Raw genomic sequence first — 22,479 nt, 5'->3', positions numbered from 1 at the left:
TAGTGCAGAAAACCCTGTTTAAACAGCTGCCTCTTTGCTGACAGCACTTAGTGAGCCAGTGTGGATCCTATGCTGGTTTTAAATGAGTCCCTGTGAAAACATCATCTTCGGTGAGGTCAGAGGCTGGATTTTGATCTTACACCACTGTGGATCCCAGCTGATACCATTCGAGGCAGAAGGTTTATACCAGCCAGGCTGTGAGCAGTATCAAACCCTGGGAATCTACATTTGTTTTTTCCGTTAAATTCTGCAATTTCATTACACCTTCTATTCAAAGACAGGAGAAAAGTCTGTTCTGCTCATTTGTATGAAGCATGCAGCTCCAGCACGTTCACAGCTATCTAGCCAGAAGATGTAGCAACACCAAAAGCCGCCTCGTCGACAAATTATTCTTTAGGATCCAGCTTGAAAGGGGACAACCTTTACTGAGATTCCTACTTTACCTGGCAATCCATATGGTCCAACTCTTAAGTTAAACCCTTAATGCAAGCAGCCAGCAGGGAGGCAATTTTGCTGCCTTGGAAGCCTTCTCTCTCTAACACATGGCTTTTTGTGGAGATAGTACTGGTTGTCTCTATTCTTTTTCCTCTCCTTGATCACCTGTAACTTGTTCCTCTCAGGTTACCCCAGCTCTAGAGGACTTCTGAGGCGATGTCTCATAGTAATTTGCACTCTAATAAGCTGAGCTGTGGATTACATGGATTATTTCCATATGAACTGTGAGTAAACTTGTAACAGAAGATCCGTGCTGCAAAAGACTCGTATAGGAGCTGAGGAGCGCAGCAAACTCCAGCACCAGCTGAAACTCCTGGCAGAGATCATTGACTCCAAACAAAAGCACACAGCACCATTCGCTAAGGGTTTATGTGGGGCACCAAAGCATCTTCAGTGCATAGAGCTGGAGCTCAAATTGAAGCTGCAAGGAAGATTGATCCTAAATGCGGCTTCTTGAAAAGCAAAAGGCCTTTCACCTAATGCAGCACAACTGGCAGGGTTTTTCCCTTTGAAATAGTCACTGTTGCATGATTCTGCTTTCAAAACACTAATCCTTCCTGTCTTCTAAGCACTGTACGTGCAGGAAACAAATACTCGGCCCTCATGAATGGAGAAATGCCTATTTCAGAAGCAGGAGGATCTCTCTATGCCCCTTTTTTATAAGTGAAGCTCAGCTGGACCGTCTCAGACTGATAACGCTTTAGAAACTTATCATCACTACCAAAATGACAAAACCAAAATATTCATTGCTAGAGTGGATTTAAACAACCTTGACACCACCAAATGTTCCCGCCATGGCCAGGCTAGCATCTGACAGATGCGTTGCGGAAGCAAAAGATTGTGGCCATTCAAACTCTGACTCCCTCTTTCACACTCAACTCCAGATAAATCAGTATGGCCTCTTTTAGCATTATTTTTTTCCATACTTTTCTGTATTCCTCACACACAAATGAAATGCTGTGAAAGCAAAGCACTGAGTTACCTCATTCACTGCTAGTCTTTCTTCTAGTTCCCATGTAACCCCCAAATTGCTGTCAGAGCCAGAGGGAAAATGGAGGAAATCTGTGATACCTCTCTGCAGAAAACAGTGGACAAAACTGTGTAGAGGTTAAGAGAGTTAGAAAAAAACTGCAGAAGAATAAAGCAAAACAAACTAGTAATCAAGATAAGGTTAAGACTCAAAATGACAAAAATACCAGATGTTGTTTCTTCAGGGAAAAAAATTAAGCCATTTGAATTGTTGGATTATTGCATGCCTCTTATTTTCTGTGTTGCTCTGGATTCACATAAGCGCAGCAGCCTCACAAAGAAAGCTTTAAAAATCCCTTTTTTCAGCAAATATTGCTAATATATCATAATCAGCAGTGCAGTTTCAGAAGTTAAGGAAAAAAAAACAGGAAAATCAATACCCACTTCCAGGTTTTATTCCCAGTGGAGGAGAGCTCCCATCACACATCCCCCAGTTCCAGGACTTCAGCTCAGTCAAATGCTTTAATTTTAACCTCATGCAGGCTATCAGATGAACAACACTGCTCAAGGAAGTCTGTATTCTGCCTAATATCCAAAGGAGTTGAGGGGAAAGCGACTCTGGTTTAGGATTAGGTTTAAGGTTTAGGATTAGGTTTAGGACTAAGTCCCTCTTTATTCAGTCAAAGACTCAGGCTGAGATATTCAAAAGTTTGTCTTTCACCTCTCATTGAGAACTGGAGGCTTATTCTACATCACCAGACCTCACTCATAAATTTAAACCTGCCCTGAAATGAGTCCAAGCTCTTGGTTTGAATTAACTGATAAAACTGGGCAAAACCTGTGATTCCCAACTCACAGAGCATTCCAGTTGTTCAGAATCAGTATTTCTGGCAAATAGGCAAACAAAATACTCCAAAAGTCCACTGAAAAACACAACATTCACAATAAAATTTCATTAACGGCCAACACTTTCTGTCAATAAAACCAAAATGTTTTATTTTGATTTTTCCTTCTCCAAATTTGTATTATAAACTTCACAAATCACCTCCAAAGCTAAAAGCATGAATTATTATGGAGAAGACTCTTTAACATCATTTAGAAAAAAGCCTTGTAGATGGCATAACTCTGTCCTTTCCTAATATACAGTATTTTTCTTCTTTCTGTACTCCCAGAATAAACATCTCTCTTTACTGTATATCGTGTCAGTCACCGAAGAGCAATCAATAAGTGTTAGATTTCTGCGTCAATAACAAATCCCTGAGGTCTGCCTGGATTACCCAGGCAAAGCATCACTATATCAAGGCATCTGGAAAGACTATCGCTACAACCAGATGGTCAGAGTCACAGCCACGATAAGAAAGCAAGTTGGCCTTAAAAGAATCCCCTGGCAGAAAAGCCGAGCCATTGATCACTGATGCCAAGACACACCAAAAGGGGCGATGCGTCAAGACTGTAGCTTCTAAAATATGCCCGAGCTGTGAGCGATTCTTCAACTGTTTTTTCTGTATGGACAGAAAAATCACTCGTGAGCAGCGCAGTTCTCTCCTTGCAACTTCCCTAGGAAGGGAATGGTGCTTGCAAGCCTCTACCTGCAAACCCTTGTTTCCAGGGCAGGTGAAACTGCCCATGGCCTCAGTGACAGGGTAGGGATTGGTCTCTAATGACACCCCTGTGGTGGTTCTGCAGGTGCCTCGATCTTGAGGAACTCTGGTAAATAAGGTGCTCTTTGAGATTTCTCAAAGAAGTCCTGGAAAGGAGCTCAAGTAGTCACCTAATCCCTCACACAGCCCAAGATGGGTCAACCACAGGTAAGATACAGCCACAGTTTGCATCCGAGTCTCCCTCACTCCCCTAAGTGCTTGAGCTGCAGTAAGCCAGGCTCCCCGTAGCTCCTGCACCTCACCACTGCTCCTCCTTGGAGTCTGCACCAGCAGCTGTCCAGTTTGCAGGGCACTGGCAGAGCAAGGCAAGCCCTGGGCTTGGGGCAATATTGCTGCCTCCAGCCAGCTGCGCAATCTAGCTAGCAGACAGGGGCCTTTACACACAAAACATAATTCTTCTTTAGGCCTGTTTTCAGCAGGTTTCTATTTGCATACAGAAATCTACTGACTTGCTGCACTTGGCTTAGACATTGCCCTTCATGGCTTGATAGGCTTGGATATTTAAAACATGTGACATAACAATCTTGCTCCTGTGTATAATCAAACAAGAATGTCTCTTCTATTTTTCACCAGTTGGTATATAATCTTGACAGAAACATTTATAAACCTCACCTGGTGTCATATCTATCAGAAATGTCTATATACTTGTGTTTGAGTGCTCTGACTTAAGACGAGTCTTCAGAGGTGGTCCTTTGCTCTTAAAGGCAAGATATGTGAAAATGGATGGAGAAGGCCTGTAAATTTTTATAGCTGTAAATTTTTATAGCTATAAATTTTTATAGCTAAATTTTTATAATCTTCACCTGAGGGCAGAGAAAGTGCCAGCTCACTCCTCCCTCCCTGAAAAAAGGGATCTGGGAGAAGTTGAACAGAAATCGTGTACAATGCAAACCCACCAGCACGCACACGACTCATTTCCACCACCATGATCACAGCTTGGCTATAGTAACAAGCTGTCATGTGGCAGGTGCACTGCATTAGCTGTCCAGAAAGTTAATGGGAGAAGCAGGCCATAGCCCACTGCAAATGCAGAGACATTTCAGACCTCCAGGGACTGAGGAACATGCCTGTGAATCATCACCAGGGGTAGGTCAGCTGGCATAAGGAAACTCAAATCATAGTAGCTGGAGTGAGTATCTGGGACCACATTGTCTTGGTCATTCAAAAGTCTCAGGAGCAAGACCCCACAAAATGAGGCCACCTGAATGCATCTGCCAGGTCCATGTCATCACAGCTTGCTGCTTCTGTCCTACCACATGTCCAGAGTCACTTTTTACATTCCTTGAATGGAGCAAAAGCAAAATTGCAAGGTACCTGGAATTCAATAAGTCTCTGTTGAGGAAAGCTTGCCAAAATATCAAGAATATGCCAAGGAAAGGTGAATTCCTGATATAAAAGTAGTCACAGTAAGAAAATCACCCCTCACTCCTAGCTGCATTGCTGCCTACCACAGACACTTTCATTTAAAACTGTTTTCTTACTTTTTATGTAATTGGCCAGGTTTTCATAACTTTGGGTTGCTAGGCCACCAAGCCAAAGAAGAAGCAGCAACAGAGCAGGGAGGCGAGAGCAGCCCGGAGTGTCTTAGCTGCATTGTCTCCTACCCACTGCCTGAGTACTAAATTAATCCCTGACCTCATGTCAGACCAGTCAAGTAGAAGTAAAAGAGAAAACTGCCCTGGCCAAGAAACTGATTGCCAGTGCTCCAGGTGTGGCCTGGCATCTGGTTTAGCAATGCAGGTACCATTTCTTCCTCCGAGACCCTCTATACTTAAGCTATTTCACTGGTTTGCAACTGGGAGTCCAAGTTAACCATTCCTAAAGGAGGGTAGGCAGGAGAAGGGCCCTGCATACAGCAGAGAATGAGGGGACTTCTGAACCAAAGTGGGCTGTGGGGTCAGACAACACAGGAGAAAAAAAGATACGTTGGCTCAGGGGAGGAATCCAGAAGATTCCTGGAAAAGCTGTGAGCTATGACTCGGGGGTCTCTTCCTCCCAGTATTTGCTCACTGTTCCTGGGAAAGAGACTGATAAAAGGCTCAACTTCCATTAAAAAAAACAAAAAACACAAAACACGGTCTCCCTAGATTCACCTGCTCTGCATTAGCCAAGCAAGCCTGCTTCTCCTGGCATTCAACTGTCTGAACAGGAAGTCATTCAAGTCCTTAAAAACAGGCAAGATTATCATGATTAACTTCACTTTTTCCACTGGGCTTCCTCAACCTGTCAGAAATTCCTCTGTGTATGTCATCATGTAGAAAATTAACCCAAAGTCAAATAAGTCAAAACAGGGAAAGACGGGTTAGCTCAGCCTGCTGAAAAAGTCTGAAGAGATGTTTCCAAGCAAGATGGAGGAGATGCCTCTTACAGCAATGGAAGTGAACATTGTGCTGCTGGAATGGGATCTATAAGCCCTGCCATACCTGTAGGACAGGTAAGCAACTCGTTGTCAGTCTGGGGAGGGCCTCCACACAAGCACTGTCTTCAGTTTTTTTCAAGAGGGTTTTAACTGTGGTGGAAAGAGCTGAGAGAACAATGAGGAGGCTCAGAGGGCTAGAAAAGGCGACCAGAGAGGACAAGCTGAATGAGCTCGAGTTGTTTAGCCTGAAGTACAGAGGATAAAAGAAGAATCACAACCATTTTCGATAGACAGCCGAGAGCTGGTGGAGGAGATACTGATAGAGGCCTTTCCAAACAAGTCACAAGCATCTGTCAAGAACTATTTATCACTGATCCTGGCTGTGGGCCAGGAGATGGACTCTCTGGACCTCACAAAGTCCCAGCCAGCCCTACTCTCTATGAGGCTATGTTGCAATGCAGCTTTCCTGTACCCATTCTGCATGCACGCCTGCAGCTCCTAGCACTGAGACGGCATGGCATGTCCAGGAACCTGCTTGGATTCACAGGCTCCAGCTATCAGCTGCAACCCAACCTCTGCCTTTGCCCAGAAGATAGATAATTTGATGAAGCCCTGAGCAACCTGATGCAACTGCTTTGAGCACGGGGTTGAATCAAAGTCTTCCAGAGGTCCCTTCTGACCTAAATTTTTCTGTGATTCTGTGTGGGAAGCAGCACACCAAGATTCACTAATTTCCCTGAGATTTTGTGCCAAAGCTAGGCTGGAATTCATGTTTTTACCTCTCCAGGCAGGTTGTACACTGCTCCTTCTACAGCATCAAGAGGTGCACATGCTGCCTGCAGGAAACACAGGGCCGTGCACCCGCACAACCAGGGGCGTAGCCTGCTCCGATCCCAGGCAGGAGGCCCCTCTCCATCACACCTTTTCCAAGCAGGGACTTTCCAAAGGATGTAGAGCTACCGGAGCCCTATAAAAAGCAAACTGAAACAAGCAAAACAGATGGGCTGGAGTGTGGAGGCACTTACAGCAGATGGCACTCAAATATTAAACTAACATTACCTTATGCTTACATCTCGGTCTGGCTTGCTGCTGATTGCAGAGCCAGTTTGCTGAAAGCTTGCAGAAGAGAAACGAGCCTAAATCACGCTAGCAAGCATCCTCCTCCCTTGGAAAAATGTCTCACTAGCGACTCCTCTGACAGCAGTGATGTGCTAATGCGATGCAGACAAAGTTATGCTGAACAAAAACCATTCACAATAACCGAGGCCTCTCCCAGACCTCTGCTGAAAAACAGTCTCATTGTGAAACCGTGTACAACCAGCTTCTCCATGGCAACAAGCAGAGGTAGATACAGAAGTTCAAGTGAAAAAGCCCGCATTGCTTTGTGCTTGTCCGTGTCGACTAGCATTGTGTGATAGCTCCGGCCACCATGGGACTGCACAGGAGGTACTGGAGAGGAGGGGAACGTGCTCGTGAACGTGGGGCTCTGCCTAGTGTCGCGTCAAAGGGAGAAGTGATCCTGACTGTGGCTTGTGACACAGCCTAGGGGACACTGTGCTACCACATAGACGTGGGTGGCCACATGCCTCAACGCCCCTCATGCATATTTAGAGCCGGAGCAGCCATGAAGAGCATGCAGTAAGGACATTATTCCATGGCAATAAGCAGACTAAGCGTTTAAAAAGACCTGTCAGAGGGCAGACAAATGGGGATACTTCATAGCAGAGTGCCATAAGACCATGTTGCAGAACAAAACGTCGTATATGATGAATTTTATTTGACTGCATTTCCTGGCTGGAAACCCTGCTTGGAGTCTGGGTACTGCTGGTTGTGCCATCTAGCGTGTGACTGACAGCACAACTGCACAGAACCAGGGCTGGGTTTGCCTTTTCCTATCCAGAATTTTACCATAAAATAAAGAAAAGAGGAAGGTAAACACAGAGGATTATGATACCCGCACAAGTTAGTTAATGTGATAACTCCAGAGGTAAAACTTACTACTGAGGTGACAATAGCAGATACAAGCAACACCACAGATACATTTCATGAGCATTTTGCAACTAAAAGCCTCATGCAGAAGCCACAGAGAGGGAGAACTGTTGTCCAAGGCCAGTAACTTACCACCAACTTGTCACCACAAGCCACTGCCAGGACAGTGCAGAAGAGGGTCTTGGGGAAGATTCAGAGACTAGCGAGAGTTTCCGCACATGTATATTTAACTTTGGTTGCACTTCTAGGTTCAAAAATAACCAATGAACCTAGTCAAACAATTCTCAGGGCTGCAACATTTCCAGCAGAGACCCACACTGTCATCCTCTTCCTTCACGTTGCAGATGAATCTGCAGATAGCTGATAGAGAGATGCAAGACATCCCCCACAGTGTTTCTCAGCCCAAGCATCTACAACAGATGCCCACAGCAAGCTTCATGCATACAGGCCTGGCTAACCACAGAAGGTGGTCTGCAAGAATCGAAATGAAAACAAGAAGCAAACAAAATATTAAGTGTCAGTGCAAAGCGGGTTGCAAAAACAGTCCTATAAATGGACAGGGTTTGCTCATGCTGGAGAGTTTCTGGGAACTTAGCTATGAATAACTACATCTTTTTTTTTTTTTTTTTTTAATCTAGTCTCAGACATTTGATCTGAAAGGTAGCATGCTGCTACGTATTTCGCTAAATGGATCAAGCGGAAAGATTCTCCTAATATTTTCATTGCAGGAGAGACTGGAGAGTGAGCTTAGTGCTTACTAAGCACTCCCAAAACAAGGGATGCGATGCCCTGGCTTCAAGAAAAGCTTCCCCCAGGAGACACCAGCCCACAGTAAGCCAGGCCTGCTTGGCCTGAACACAGAGCCACCTCCAGGCTTGGCAGCAAAGATGGGAAATTGCTCAGCCAAAACGCACCTTCCCAGCCCGCCTTGGGCCAGGCTTCCTTCAGGCTTCTTGCAACTGCCCAGGGTGAAATGAAGAACTGCCCCAGGAGTGGGGGTCTTTTCTGACCTTTCCTACATGCCTGGCCCATGTGCAAGCCCAGGTGGTTTCCTGGACATCACCAGAGCTGTGCAAGGTCACAACGCTGTGCAGGCTGTACCAGATGGTGGAGGCTGTAGTTGTATTACAAGCCATAGTTTGTGAAAATCTGAGCTGTTGCAAGACATGCCTAAAAATTTTAAGAACACACCTAAAAATCCACATTCCTTGTTATAGCTACTGGAAAACATGCATCACTAATCTTCTTTCTATGTGGTTGAATTTAAGGACAAGGAAAAGGACAAGGAAAAGGAAACCAAAACAACACAGAGTTGGCAACCTCCTTCCTGCAGAGCCACAGCCCAAGAGGCTCGAGCGTAAGGGTTGTGTCAACCTTAGGGAGGAGATGGAGGGAGAGGCATGGGGGCAATGACAGCCAAGCAGCAAATATCTTGCTATAGCCTGGCCCTCCCCTTTTTCCTCCCCAGGAGAAATTGGTAACACTCGTGTAGGCAGTGGCCATGCCGCTCCGGCCAAAGCAAAACGTGTCACAATGAGCAATCTGGTCTCTCTGATCTTGCATAAAAGCAAGCAAGGCTGCTTAGTGGTCAAGGGCACAGGAATAGCTCCACTCCTTCAAAATATGATAGTTATATGTCGAGTGAAATGGAAGTAGGAAGCGACTGCCCATTTTTATCGTTGCCACTGGATGGCAACAGACGTTAAGCAGAGACTTTGAGTTATCACTGCACCAACCACACATCCGCTTGCTACCCTCCACATTATTTTTTGCGGGGAATGATAGTGATTATAGCAAGCCTAGCAAATGCCCCAGAAGGATCTCGGAGGGAGTGAGCCATGGGCCAACACCAACGTGGTCAGCAAGACTGCTCCCGGGATCTGATCGAATGCTGTGATTTCACATAGTACAGCTTCTCTATTTATTTCATGGAGCGTGCTCTCAAAATCAATTCTGTCTTGCCAGCCCAGGGCAAAGCCTTCTAACGAGCAGCACAAAGTATATATAATGCCACGGACTGGGGTAAAAGACTTTTCAGTGGAATTCCACCACCAATTTGTGAAATAGCTAACACTTACACATGAAGCTGCTGGCTGACCCTTATTAAGTTACTTATACCTGGCTACTAGCTGGCCAAAAGCCATGGAATGATCTAACAGTGGTTGTCAAAAGTACAGCCAGGCGTGGCAAACAGCTTTATCTGATCCATAAATTTCCCTCGAATCTCCAGAAATGCTGGGCTAGCACTGACCTCAGCTCAGGGTGGGTATTACCATGGGGACAGGGCAGTCCATCCCCTCCAGAACGCTGTAAACATTGCTAAAAGCATCCGTTGTTGTTCTGTCTTACTAACGATGTGCCGTGGTGGCATATCACTACCGAGGTAACATGTAGCAAGGAGGTAGCATGAAACAGTGGAGGTGACATAATTCCATAGACCTGCTTTTGAGGGGTGATTTTTATTAGTGGTTGAAAGCCTTACACAGCTTTTGCCTATTCATGAGCCTGCCCCATAGCCATCAGCGGGGACTTCTGTGACGCCAAAGTCACTGAGGTGGGTGTGCGGCTCAGGCTGAAACAGGAGCAATGGAGAAAGCTACAATATCCTTTCCAGGTAGTGGCCATTTTTTTCTGTTTTCTGTCTTTTAACAACTAAATAGTCTCATCTTGTTAGTATTATCTTAACAACAGATAATTATAATGAAGATAATTCTCTGTCCCCATTCTGACAGTGAGCTGGCTATTTCCCTGACCTCTGATGAAGCTCCAGCATGACAGAGCTTGGGGGGATCCCAAGGGGAAGCTCTGGTCCCACCAGGCTGTTTAATGCATCCCCCAAGATTCCCCTCTGATAAGCTGGAAACACAGCTGCAGAGTTTCACACAGTCAGTTTAGCCCCTTGTGAATTCTCTGAGGGAGGAACAAACTCTCCTTTCACAGGTCAGGAGAGCCTCGTACTCATCCCTCAACACAAAAACTCACTTGGCACCCAAATACAGTGCCCCATGCAGCAAACGCCTGTGACTAGAAGGTAGGGTAAACTGGACCTATCATCCACATTTTCATTTCTTGGGCCCACCTCCCCATACTTTGAAACCGTCTGTAAAAAGCAACACAATTTTTTGCAAATGTCTTCTTAAGAGGCTTTATGTTTTTGCTTTTGTTCTCATACTTTACTCACACTCTGGAGGCAAACATATCTTTCAAAAACCCAGTTAAGCTAAGAGTCTCGGCTAATCAGATGCCTCCAAGAGCTGAGGATTTAAGTAAATCACAATGTCCCACAAGAGTTAGGGAAATTTGGTAGGGCACCCAAGTGTCCCGAGGGAGAAAGCACCTGCCAAAACGGTTCTCCATGCACCACCGAACAGTAATCACCTGGTGCGTGTCTGTCCTCGCCAGGACACGGGGAAGGAGTCTGCTCGCGTGCAGGGGGGTTTTCTCTGACAACCACATGAGAACAAGTCTCTGCTAGCATCAATCTAAGCAGAGATTAAATGAGAAGCAAAAGCCGGTCTGAAAAATCAGAATATGCTCAAGGGGGGCTGGATTAACTCTGTGTGTAGCTGCTCCAGGTTCAGCCGAGTGGTAACATGACATTTGGCTCGTTGGGTTACGCTCTTCAGAGGTGCTCACGTGGGCTGGAAGGGAGACAGCTCTCCGAGGGCAACAGACCCCTCCGAAAGGCAGCGTTAGGAATTTTTCAGCAAAACCTGTTGAGAAGGAGATGTCTCCCCCTGCAGAAATTGTAATGAGACCTGAAATCTCTAAGCTGCAGTCTAGAGATTTCGCTACTTTCCCCGAATCCAAGACCGAATCAGGAGTCCTCTGCCCAGCAGAGCACAGAGGATGCAGCATCACAGCAGAGGTCAGCTGGGACACGTCGCTACCACTGCAGGGAAGATGCCTCTGGAGCGGGGACTGCTACTACCGAAAATTCAAACAGCCCTGCAGCTTCTAGGGCTTAGGCAGGGCCTGGACCAGCCCTGCAAAAGGCGGGGGGGGCTGGGAAGGGGGTGAGAAATGGCTGGGGCCCATCCTGCCCATGAGAGAGCTGAGATGTGTGCAGTGCAAGGCTGTGAGCCTGGAGAACCAGGCAGGAAAACGCGCATAGGAGCAATAATCATATGTTTCTTCTTCATCCTATTAACGCTATTAATTCATCATCCCCAAAATAACATTAATATTAATATATCTTATTGCGCTGCAGATCTTGCGGTCCGCTTCTCGGCACGTTGCGCTAGTTCAAGGTCTGGCTGTTTCCTTACTCAGTTTGCACGCTTGGGTTCACAGTGCTGGATAAATCCATTTGAAAAGTGTGCCACTTAACATGGCTCGGCGACATCTCCAGGCCATCACGCGGTCAAACGTGGGCGGAGGGAAAAGATGCTCTCTAAGAATCAGGGCTGGAGTCGCCTCCCCCCATCTCTATCCACCCACCCACGGTTTGCAAAGAAGCGGCCGGTCGCTAAATTGCAAATGCCCAAACTGTTTTTTTTTTTTTTTTTTAAATCATCACTTTTAAAGCTGTGCACAGCACCCTTCTCTCTCACCTAAATTGTAAGAGGCCTCAGCTTCCCGCACCCCTGCTGGCCTCAGCACTGGCTCTCTGGTGGCAGCAATAGCGTGGGATCCGTCCTCCAAAACCTGACGTACTAATGTCTGAAACGGTCACATTTGACAATTACAGCCCGAGGCCTAACCTCTTCCCTTGGTGTTTACTAAGCCACTTCCCCCTCCCGGAGCACAATGGGGCAAGAGGTTTTTGGAGGGAAGCTGCTGCCGCGCGTGAGGGCAGCCTGCAGCCGGGCACCGGCCGCCCGCGGCGCGGGGACCAGCACCCCAGAGGCCTGGGACCGCACACAAACCCTCCTTATAGTGGACGGGAGGGGGGTCAGCCGGCTCCACAGTGATTCATTCCAGAAACAGCCAGGCCAACCAAACCCAACCCCTTTCTCCTGCTGAATGATCCTTTCTCCTACGCGTATCCTCAAAACACGTTATCCTCACACGTTTCTGGGAACGGAAAGCCAGCTCACCGACGGCACCTCTCCACTCCGTAGTACTTTAAAGGAGGAATTGCCAGTTGCTGCTCTTTGTCCTCCAGGTCCCTGAGGTCCGAGTCAGCCACGTGCTGGGCGAGGTTCCTGCTCGGTCCTAAAAGCACCGTGGCACCTCACTGGCAGCATCTGTGCATTTAAACCTTGTGCAGGACCAAGCTCGGGCCCACCTTGCTGTGTCCCAGGTTGACCCCCCCCGCAGGCGCGCACACGCTCTCGCCCGTCCCGCTCCTGCAGTCCGGAGGACAGACGAAGCCACCCAACGCCTCGCCACCCCGTTCTGCTCTCGCTGCGCCACGCTGCTTCTTCCACCTCGTTCTTGCAAACGGGCCCGAGGAAGAGGAAAAAAGGGGAAGAGGAAAAAAAGGCAAGAAGGGAAGGTCAGAGATGATGGGTTTATCACGCTACTCAAGGCCCGGTTGGGTGGCAACCAGGAGAGTTTTACCAGGCAGAACGGCAGGACCGGGTCCAGCGCGGGGAAAAAAAGACTGCCGAGGCAGAAAAGCGTCCGTCCAAGGGACGGACTTGGAGCCCGAGCCCCTCCGTTATCACAGGCTCGTCCCGCTCGCTGCTACCGCTTCCAGCTGAGCTGCCGACAGGCCCCGAGCCGAGAGCGAGAGCCGGTGGGAGCCGAGAGCCCTCGGCTTCGCGCTAGGTCGTCGGCTGTCGGCAGCTGCCGCCCGCCTGGCCCAGACCTCCCACGCGAGGGGCGGACGCCTCCGCCGCCTCCCCCTGCGGATAAACACGCTCGCTAGGAACGCAGGCCGCCGCGTTTACCTTTCTGCTTATTTACAAACGGCAGCAGGGGCGAAGCCAAGGGACTCCTTGTCCCGGCATCCTTGGGAGGCGCTTTGCTTTGGTTGACGACTGTTTCTTCGATGGGTTTCTTCAGGGTCACCCTCTCCTTCAGCTCCTCGGTGCTGACGGCCGAGGTCGGGGGCTCGGCGCCCGCTTTCGGCGCGACAAAAGAGCATTGATTTTCCCTGTTCATCCTGCTCTCTGTGGTTTTACTTACGGCGTGGTCTGCGGGGCCGGCTCGCGAGCCGCTCTCCTCCTTGATTATGTCCATGCCGAGGGGTTTCATCAGGGGGGAGTCGTGCTCCCTCTTCGGGCTCTCTTCGGAGGCCGAGGAGGCGTCGCACGACTCGATGATGAGCTCGCTGTCGAGCTCGGCCTCGCGCTCCTCCCGCAGGATGCTGTACTGGATGGACGGGGAGGCGGGCGACGGCGGCGGGCCCCCGACGTGGCTGAAGGTCATGTAGTTGGAGTGCAGCACCTCCTCGGCCGCCAGCGGGTCCTCCGAGACCAGCTCGATCTCCGAGTCCCCCGACTCGGCGCTGCTGGCTTCGTTATCGGGGGGCGAGGGCACGGCGGGGCGCCCGGGTTTCGCCCGCTGGTCGGGTCTCTCGGCGGAAAGGCCCGCCGACCGCGGCGCCTCCGCGGCCTCGAAGGAGAAGCCTTTCGCTTCCTTGATGGCGCTGATAAGTTCGTCCTCCGACAGGCTGCCTTTGCCTTGCGATTCTGAGCCCGACGGTTCTGCCACCCAGGAGGACGGGGAAGGGGGGGGAGTGGAAAAAAAACAAGCAAAAAAGAAAAGAAATTATTAGAAACGAGAACTTGGGGCTGCCAATGGGCGCAACGCATTTCGAGCCGGCACGGATCCCTCTAGCAGAACTGATGACAAGCAGAAGTCTCCCTCTCTATAAGGAATAACCACAACAGCTTGTCCTTACAGCGTGTTTTCCATGCATACTCCTCAAACGCTTTGGAAAAGCGGCAGGTATTATTAAAAGAGGTAAATATCGTCACTTGCTAAGGGGGATGCCGAGGCACAAGGTGATGCTGGCCGGTGGCTCAGCAACGTGATTTTTTATCAGGGAAATCACCAAGCACGAGGAACGGGCCCCGGGCCACGCGTGATCGCCGTCTAATTGCACCCATCAAATAAGCGCCCGTCCTGGGGATAAGCACGGGGCTGGTAGGAGCCGATGGGTTTCTGACACTTCAACAGTCCACGTTTAGTTCCTATAAATTTTGTCAAACCGTAATTTTGGGGGTGAAAAGTTACGGATCATAACGTTTTCTCAGGCTTTCTTTGTGCGGGGGGAAGAGGGTGAATTCTCTGTTTGCTTTTATCTCAGCTGTATCTGAGCATAAGGCTAGAAAAACAGGCTATTTTGCCTGTTATAAAAATGTTGAATGCCGTTTATTCTGGGATTGTCTAAAACTGCCATGATTTGGAAGACAGGCTTGAAATTCAGCAAAGGGGTAGCTGCAGAGCCAGGAGCACGTGCCTTGTGCTCGCCTGGTGAAAATATGCCCAGGGCTGGTCTAACAAAAAAAAAAACCTTGGAAAATTACCAGTTTGTGCTTGTTCAATGGGGTTTAGCAGCTAAAAATCTCCAAAGATTTGCAAATATTGGCTGGCTGCTTGGAGGTTGCCGCCCACTTCTGAGCAACGTCCAGCAGGCAGCAGAGTGAGAGGAGAGAAAGGGAGGACGAAGAGAAAGGAGAAAGCTGAGACAACCCAGGTGGTGAAACTTTGGTCAAGGAGCAGGTAAGCTGGAGGAGAAAATTTTAGGAGCTGCTTGCCCACTTTTTGCTCACTGACTATGTTTGTAAGCCTCCGATTAAGGGGCCAAGCCAGCCTCCAACCTGGATCAACCTTCAGGTATTGCTACGCTTGGGTTAAGAATAAAATCCTACCAACCCATTTGCCTCTGGGCCCAACCCCTTTCTATCCCTGGGCTTTCCTTTTTATTTGGGCTCTCCCCACTGCATCCCTTTTCCTCAGGCTTCTTTAGCCAACAAATACAAGATCATCTTACACCAGTGATGCAGTCCCTGCAAACTATCCACTGCTATCCACGTGTTTTAAAATGAGCAGAGGTTTTGCTTACTTCTGTTTAATGTTTAATCCTTACTCACTGTCCTAAAGCATTTTTCCGTGTGCAACTTGCCAATAGCACTCCTAAAGCTGTAGCAGCCACACCATCATCTTGGGAGATGGACAAGAAATACAAGCCCCTCAGGCAGTTTTTGATGCGAGCGCCTGGCCCTAGCCGCCAATACACATCCCATCACCAGTCTTGCTCCGATAATCCTTGACCACATCTCCCTAGCGCGTACGTTTGCCTGCAGCTCCTCCGATAACGCAGCCTTCTTGCAACACGTCCATCTCGCACGAGAAAGCCGTCCTGTAACCTAGCGCACAGCAGTAGACAGGCTTGAGATTTTCAGGACTGTTAAAACTGGCTGCTGTCAGGATGCCAGGAAGTTTCTGTTGAATTAGACACGCTAAGCAAGAGCCTTTGCATCCTTTTCCTCGGGCTACACTAAGCATGCGTAAGCTGGGCAGCTCTACTGCGTTACAGCGTGGCGTTGTTTTCTCTTGCAGCTGACCTGCGATGAGTTAACTGGGCGCTCTTCCAGCCCTACACGTGACCCTCAGCGCGCAGCAACCCACCGCTCCTCCCATTCACCCAGTTTCTGTCCACGCTGGTGTGTTATAACGTTTGGCTACGACATTTACCTTGGGGACAAACAAGTTCTCTGTCGCCAGGAGCCGAGTGTCATATTTACTGCTGGCCGGGGGGAAGCGTATGAACACCCATTAGCTTTCCGTGCCAACACAGCGTACAAACAGCCCATGTCTCCTTTCCCCAGAAAGACCATCGCCATTAGTTAAAAGCAAATAGCTCTCAAACATCCTGGTCCAGGCAGTAAGGGCAACCGTGGGCTCCAGCTGGCTTTGCCAGCATGTTTGAGAGGTATCTACGAGTGATGACTTTGCTGGGTCGCTAGGTAGAAACAGCAAGGGCAGGTTTTAATCTCTTCCTCACTTACAAAAGCAGAGCCGGGGCACAGCACGTCCCTGGCTGCAGGAAGGGTGGGAAACCCAGGGAAAACGCGCTGGAAGAGCGAGTCCTTAAAGGAAGACACCCATCCTTTCTTTACCACAATATATGAGCTTTCCAGCTTTTTCCCTTTGGCTTTCCAGCCCCACAAGGCAGTGGGACTTCGTAGGGCCCCGTGGGCCATTCGGACCGTGCCGGGGACCGGGTGGCCCCGAGAGCACCGTTCCCATGTTGGCGAGCCCATGGGGTGCACCGTGCCTCCCGGCAAGGCAGCAGCCACAAGCCCCAGCCGCACAACATTCACCCATTATTATGGGATATGGTTATCCAGAATCACGAAGCTAACCTTCTGGAGTCGTTAGGGACTGAATAAATAACAATTAGTGCCTGAAGTTCTAAATTACCTTTTAGAGTAGAAAGTGTAAATCAATAAAAATTGGAATAACTTGGAAGAAACGTGTGATATCATCCAGTCAAATTAAAGAAGAAAAATGGGACTCTTTAAAGCTTATTTATTATCTAAAAATTCTGGCTAATGCAGGCAGTATAAACTCACAGGTGCTGGGGACTCTTTCGATCTCATACTCAATTCTGGATAGGAACCAGGTGCTCATTTAAGGGTAAGAACTAGCGTGCGTTGAAATTTCAAATTGCTATTCCATGGAAATCCCATTTCATTTTTAAATGTTTCTGGATGTCATCAAAACAATGCAAATTTCAGCTTGGGAAGGCTCTTTTTGAAATTTCAAGATTTTGATCTAGAGCATTGAAGTTTAATTTCAAAATTCTGTTTTCTTTCATACAGTTTTGTTTCTTTTAGAAATGTCACCTTACCTCCATGATAATGTGACAACGGTTTTAGCAGTGGACAGCAGTATGTAATATAGGCAACTAGGAATAGGTGTTATGTACCACTGTAGCAAGCACACAGTAAAAAAAATGCAAAAATGAGGTATTGTGGTGATTGCCTCCCTCTGTCAACAGTAGGAAACAGAAGCCTTTAAAGAAGACTGGCCCTGTGTCCCTCCAGCCCCATCTGTAAATGAGGTGAAAGCATTTCCCTAGTCAGCATTTTCTAAAATAAGGACTTTCACTTAAAAATTTATTTTTAACAATTCAACCTGATTTTCTGCTAGGGTAAAAAAGAGTGAAACAGCCATCAAAACTAATCAAAATGAACCCAACTAGTCACAGCTGCCAGGTTCAACACCTCCCATCTCCTTTGGGGGTGTGTGAGTGGCTGGGGTGGCCAAAAGACCTCAAAACAATGGGGTGCAACCAGAGAACTGCTGGGCTGACGGTACTGGGGCACCAGGCTTTGCCAGCCTGTATGTGCTGCTGACCTCCTGAGCGGCTCTAGGCAATTTGCTTCATCTCCTATTTCTTTTTCCAAAGTTGTTTGATAATCCAGAAGTGGTCACACCCAGGAATATATACTGGCACACACCTGAGGATGCAAGGAGGATCTGAGTTGCTATTGTACCACCAGTAGACAAAACCAGTTAACTCCCAGCAGTAAATATCCCTGGCTGCAAAACTCCACATCTACCTGAAGCCTTAACCAAGACCTGTCAGTTCTCATGGTGTTTCTGCCTGCAGGATCATTGCTGGTGAGCTTCAGTCAAGACGGAAGGGACCTGCCCTCCGCGACACAGCATCTCCAGAGGAGCACCCTGTGGCCTCGGCCCTTGGGAAACCAAAGGCGGCTTGTGGCGCAGTTCGAGCATCCTTCTACTGTGGCTTCTCAGCTCCATCGTCCCCGCTATGCACACAAAATTACGAATGGGTGACACAAACTTGCCCTGGGAAGGCTGTGTCATAAAACGGCTTGGCAGAGGAGAGAAACCCTACTGGGCCCCGTGCAGCTCCAGCGTGAGCCCTTCCCGTGGATCTGGTGATCCACATGGGTGAGACATCACGAACATCCTGGCTATGAAGACCCGTTACCTGAAGCTCACGCCCCGTGAACACTCTGCACTCCATCCCATGAGGCACAAACCCGTAGCAGTTTCTCAGTGCACAAGGCTACGATTACATTCACTTACTCAATAGCGAAGAAAGGTGATGGGCATCTTGGCCGACTCACCTGTGCCAGATGATGGCGGCGTGACGGACCCTGGGCTGTCATCCTCTGGCTCCGACACGGTCACTGTTGGAACCACCTCGTGGCTTGGTTTCAGGCCAGTTTCTGGTTTAGTTGGACTAGTCTCCTTGCTGGCAGGCTCCCCTGTGCTTTCTATCTCAGTGAGTGTGATCTTCACAGGGGCTGTCACTGTGGAGGCACTGTGCTGATCACCAGATTTTTCGTCTTCAAGTGAGCCTCGCTCTTTGGCTGCCTTTGTACCCTCCAAAGCCATCCCCTGAGCTTCAGCAGCTTGGTCGGACTCGGCTGATACTCCACGATACTTATCAATAAGGCCTGGGCTCTCGCCTTCCAAGTCTGGGTCACGTTTTTCTTGGTATTTTATTTCTTCTGATCTACTCATGTCCATGTATTTATAAGCTTCTGCTTTCATGGGGTCTGCTAAGGTTTTATCGACTTCGGTAGATTCTGCAGGAGTCATCTCTATTCCTGAATCTGAGCTAAACAAGCCACGGGACTCAAATCCAGTCACATCTTGAACAGGATGCCCCAGCGTATTAAACCCTTCTGTGCTGCCTGAGCAGGGAACAGGGCTGTTCTCCTGCTGATAAATGCCCGTGAAGTAGGTGGAGTCCCGCGGAGTAGTGTAGTGGACGTCTGAAATCAAAGACGTGTAGAAGGAGGTATCACCTCCATTTGCGGCCATGGTGGAGCCGTAGTCGAAGAGGTGCGACGAGGCCACGCCACCTACAGCAAAAGAACAAAAACATCACGTGGTCAAGGGACAAGTGACTGCACATATAGGTCTTTCTGCAAAGCCATACGCACTCCCCGTTCATTTTAGGTTTATTATTTGTGATTCGATTCCCATACTGGGCCTGTTTTTGCTTGCAAAGCCTTTGGGGCTGCTTCCTACTGTATGTTTGGGCAATGTAGTGGCACATCTGCCCGATGAGGCTCCCAGCTACTGCTGTATCTTAAAATAGCTATAATAACCCACGTAGCTGCTAGGGGATGGAGAGTCCTATGTGAGTGACGCCTGCAGCCGTTCCTTGCAGCTTCCCTAGCGAACTGAGAAATCACAGTGCTGGGAAAGACCTCCAGTCCTCCAGCCTGTCCCTCCTCATGAGTCGCCATGCTCTGCCAGGTCATTGCTGACAGAGGTTTGCCCAGTCTGTTTCTAAAAATCTCAGAGGCAGCAACCCTGCGACCTCCCTCGCAGTCTGGCCCAGGGGGTCACTGTCCAGTGCTTTTTCCTGTCTCCAAATTCTTCCTTGTGCCTCATCTGAATCATCTGTGCCACTATTTAAGCCCATTACTGTTTGTCCTATCCAATCTGGGCAATAGATAATCCCCCCCTTCTCTTCACAACATCCTTTTTATATATTGGAAGACGGTTATCAGAGCCACCCTCCTCTAGGCACCAATTTGCTCAGTCCTTCCCAATGGCTCTCTTTTCGTAGCTCCCTCCATTCATCATTTCTTTCCTCTTGACTCTTGCCAAGGGGCTCATCTTTCTCCCAAAGTACAGCCCAAAACAAGACACAGCAGTCCAGCTGAGGCTGTACCAGCTCCTTCGCCTTTGGCAGCCTGCTTAGAGACCCCTGCCTCTTCCTAATTTCTAATTACAAGTAATTCACTTTGCGAGCGTCCCCAAAAGACATTCATCTCCCAATGTGCTGAGAAGCCCTGGCTGCCGGCTGGTGGCCTGTACAAGTCTCCAGCAGCTCTGAACGCAGTTTCTACGGCCCAGATTTGCAGGGAACTCAGTTCCCAGCCAGACACCAACGTAAATCTCCACGACTTCAAACTACATATTGCAGCAGGCTGCCTACGTAAAAGCAGAGGCACTAGCATGAGATGCTGCTTTTGAGACCTCGGTGCTTTTGTTTCATGTCCATGTTTTATAGAAAGGAAGAGAGAGAGAGAGAGAGAACAACGCGTACGCTTTATTCATACCTTCTCTAAAACACAGTAGAGCCAAAGCAACCCACGATAGCACAAATCTACCATGATGTCAAACAAAGTTCGATAAACAATTGCTCGCAAAGTGTTTGCTGAGAAAAAATAGACATGTTCTATTCGCAGACCTCCTTCGTCTTTGGAAAATAACATGAAAACATCTACTATGTCTGTGCTCAGACACCAAGAAGTCTCTGCCTTATTCCACATTTGAATTCCAGATTTCAAGCTCTGGCTGTTGGGAAAAACTAAATGCACGCTTGGGGTCAGAGCCCTGGCCTTCCCCATGCCCCTCGCACCCAGAAGCGGTGTTTTTGTCCTGAATAGTCACTTCCCCAAATCCCACTGTGTTCATGGAGGGGCCTCATCAAGAAACTAAGCATGTTGTGCTACTCTCCCCCCTCCCCTGCCAAATCTTACGTGTGACCCAAACTCCCAACCTGACTTTCAGAGACTTCCACGAGCTCTCCTGGGTCTTTCAATGACAGCTATAGCTCCATCTGCAAATATATTTAAATGAGAAACCAAAAAACCCACAAAGGTTATCCACCTCTGCAGCCTCCTCCCTGCAGACAGATGCAGCAGGCCCCCGACGCAAGAAAGGTTGGCAGCACCGCTCGCCCCAGGCTGCCTCCCCCTTCCTTTGGTAGCATTGAGCAGCCAAGTTCAGTAGGGTGCTGAGCGCACCAGCCGGACACAAAACTGTTCCTACGCTAGAAAACCACCTGCCCTGTGGACAGGAGAAATAAGCAGTGCAGCGAGAACAAGATGCGGCCTCCACAAACTCCGTTTTCAGAAACAGAGCTCTATTGTGGGCTAAAAACCCCAGCATGATGTCATAGCTTTTTATTAGCGTTTTGGCCACAAAGAGCCATTTTACATTATCTGCTCTGACTTCCTGACTATAACTGCTGCAAAATGTACCTGTGCATAGAGCTCAAAAACTTGCACTTGCCTAAATCTGACCAGCCATAGCTAGACTGGACCCTGGCAGGATGCCTGGGAGAAGGTGTCCCCGGTTTGCCCAGCCCCCCCCAGACCCACTTCCTTCCCCATCTTCTGGGTCCGGTTTTTTCCCCTATACTGGGAGACTCCAGCTCGGTTAACCCTTAGGTGGGCAGTGGAGCCTATCTCCCCCCTTCTCGAGTTGGGGAGGTCACTGCTCAGCTGCCCACCTTCTTCCAGCATGTTTGCTACTTCAGGAGGTAAAAAGCGTCACAGAATCACATCACATCGCTGCAGGACAATCTTATTCAAGCTGACCACAAAGCATTCTATATGACGTAAAATAAACAGCCAAAAAAAAAAAAAACCATGAGCAAAATATAATAATTTTTTTTAAATACGGAAAAATAGGGGGGTTTTGCCTAAAGGAAAATTCTCATTATAGAAATATTTCCATGGGAAAGAAATGGAAAAGGGAAGTTGGTAAGCAGCTCTAGATTTCATTTTCGCTTTTTATAGTAACGCTAAACTCGTGAGACAACCAGAGCAGAGGCTAAACATCCCCATCCAGCGCTGTCCAGAAGCCCAGAAAGCTGCATCCTGCGTGCGTCGCCTGCAAAGCGCGCTGGCACGAACGCGGTTAAACCTTTACCCACGCCCATGCATCATTTTCATACATTGCTACTAATTCCCTCTGTCATGCTTTACGTTCCTGGGGATATCACTAATTGAATTACAAACGACAGGCGCTCTCTAATTGAGGCATTAATATAAGACACAGCTCTTGACAACGGGAACAGAAAGATGCCCTGAACAAAGCGGGAGATGGGGCGACAGATTCGTATAGGGTGTAGGCAGGGGGACGTGGAGGAACAAGGCTGAGTTTCGAGAAGCTGGTGCATACAGAGGTGGGGTAGGTAGCCCGTTAGCCACCGGCACGCTGATCCACGCAGCATGGCCGAGGCGGTCCGCCTTTCCCCAGCCTCCGCCCTGCAAGGGGCACAGAGCTGCTCGCCAGCTAAACGTGTGCCCCGTCCTCGGCTATTGAGCACAAGGCAAACTTCCCAGGAACATTAAAGGGACGCCGCTGCAGCCGCAA

At 48.6% G+C, this 22,479-nt stretch overlaps 1 protein-coding gene across 1 annotated transcript in view; it reads right to left on the bottom strand.

Moving 5' to 3' along the window:
• RTN1 (reticulon 1) overlaps positions 1 to 22,479 on the bottom strand; it is a 121,474-nt gene that overhangs the window by 37,163 nt on the left and 61,832 nt on the right. Inside the window, exons 2-3 of the mRNA XM_068947392.1 lie at positions 18,477 to 19,220; positions 13,311 to 14,069 (exon numbers count right to left, since the gene is read on the bottom strand). Coding sequence (XP_068803493.1) covers positions 13,311 to 14,069; positions 18,477 to 19,220 — 1,503 coding nt within the window. The remainder of the gene's footprint in view (positions 1 to 13,310; positions 14,070 to 18,476; positions 19,221 to 22,479) is intronic.

Source organism: Struthio camelus, chromosome 5 (assembly GCF_040807025.1).
Source record: "Struthio camelus isolate bStrCam1 chromosome 5, bStrCam1.hap1, whole genome shotgun sequence".
Classification (NCBI taxonomy): domain Eukaryota; kingdom Metazoa; phylum Chordata; class Aves; order Struthioniformes; family Struthionidae; genus Struthio; species Struthio camelus.
The sequence above is the reverse complement of the archived record's forward strand: the minus strand, read 5'-3'. Positions and strand labels throughout refer to the sequence as shown.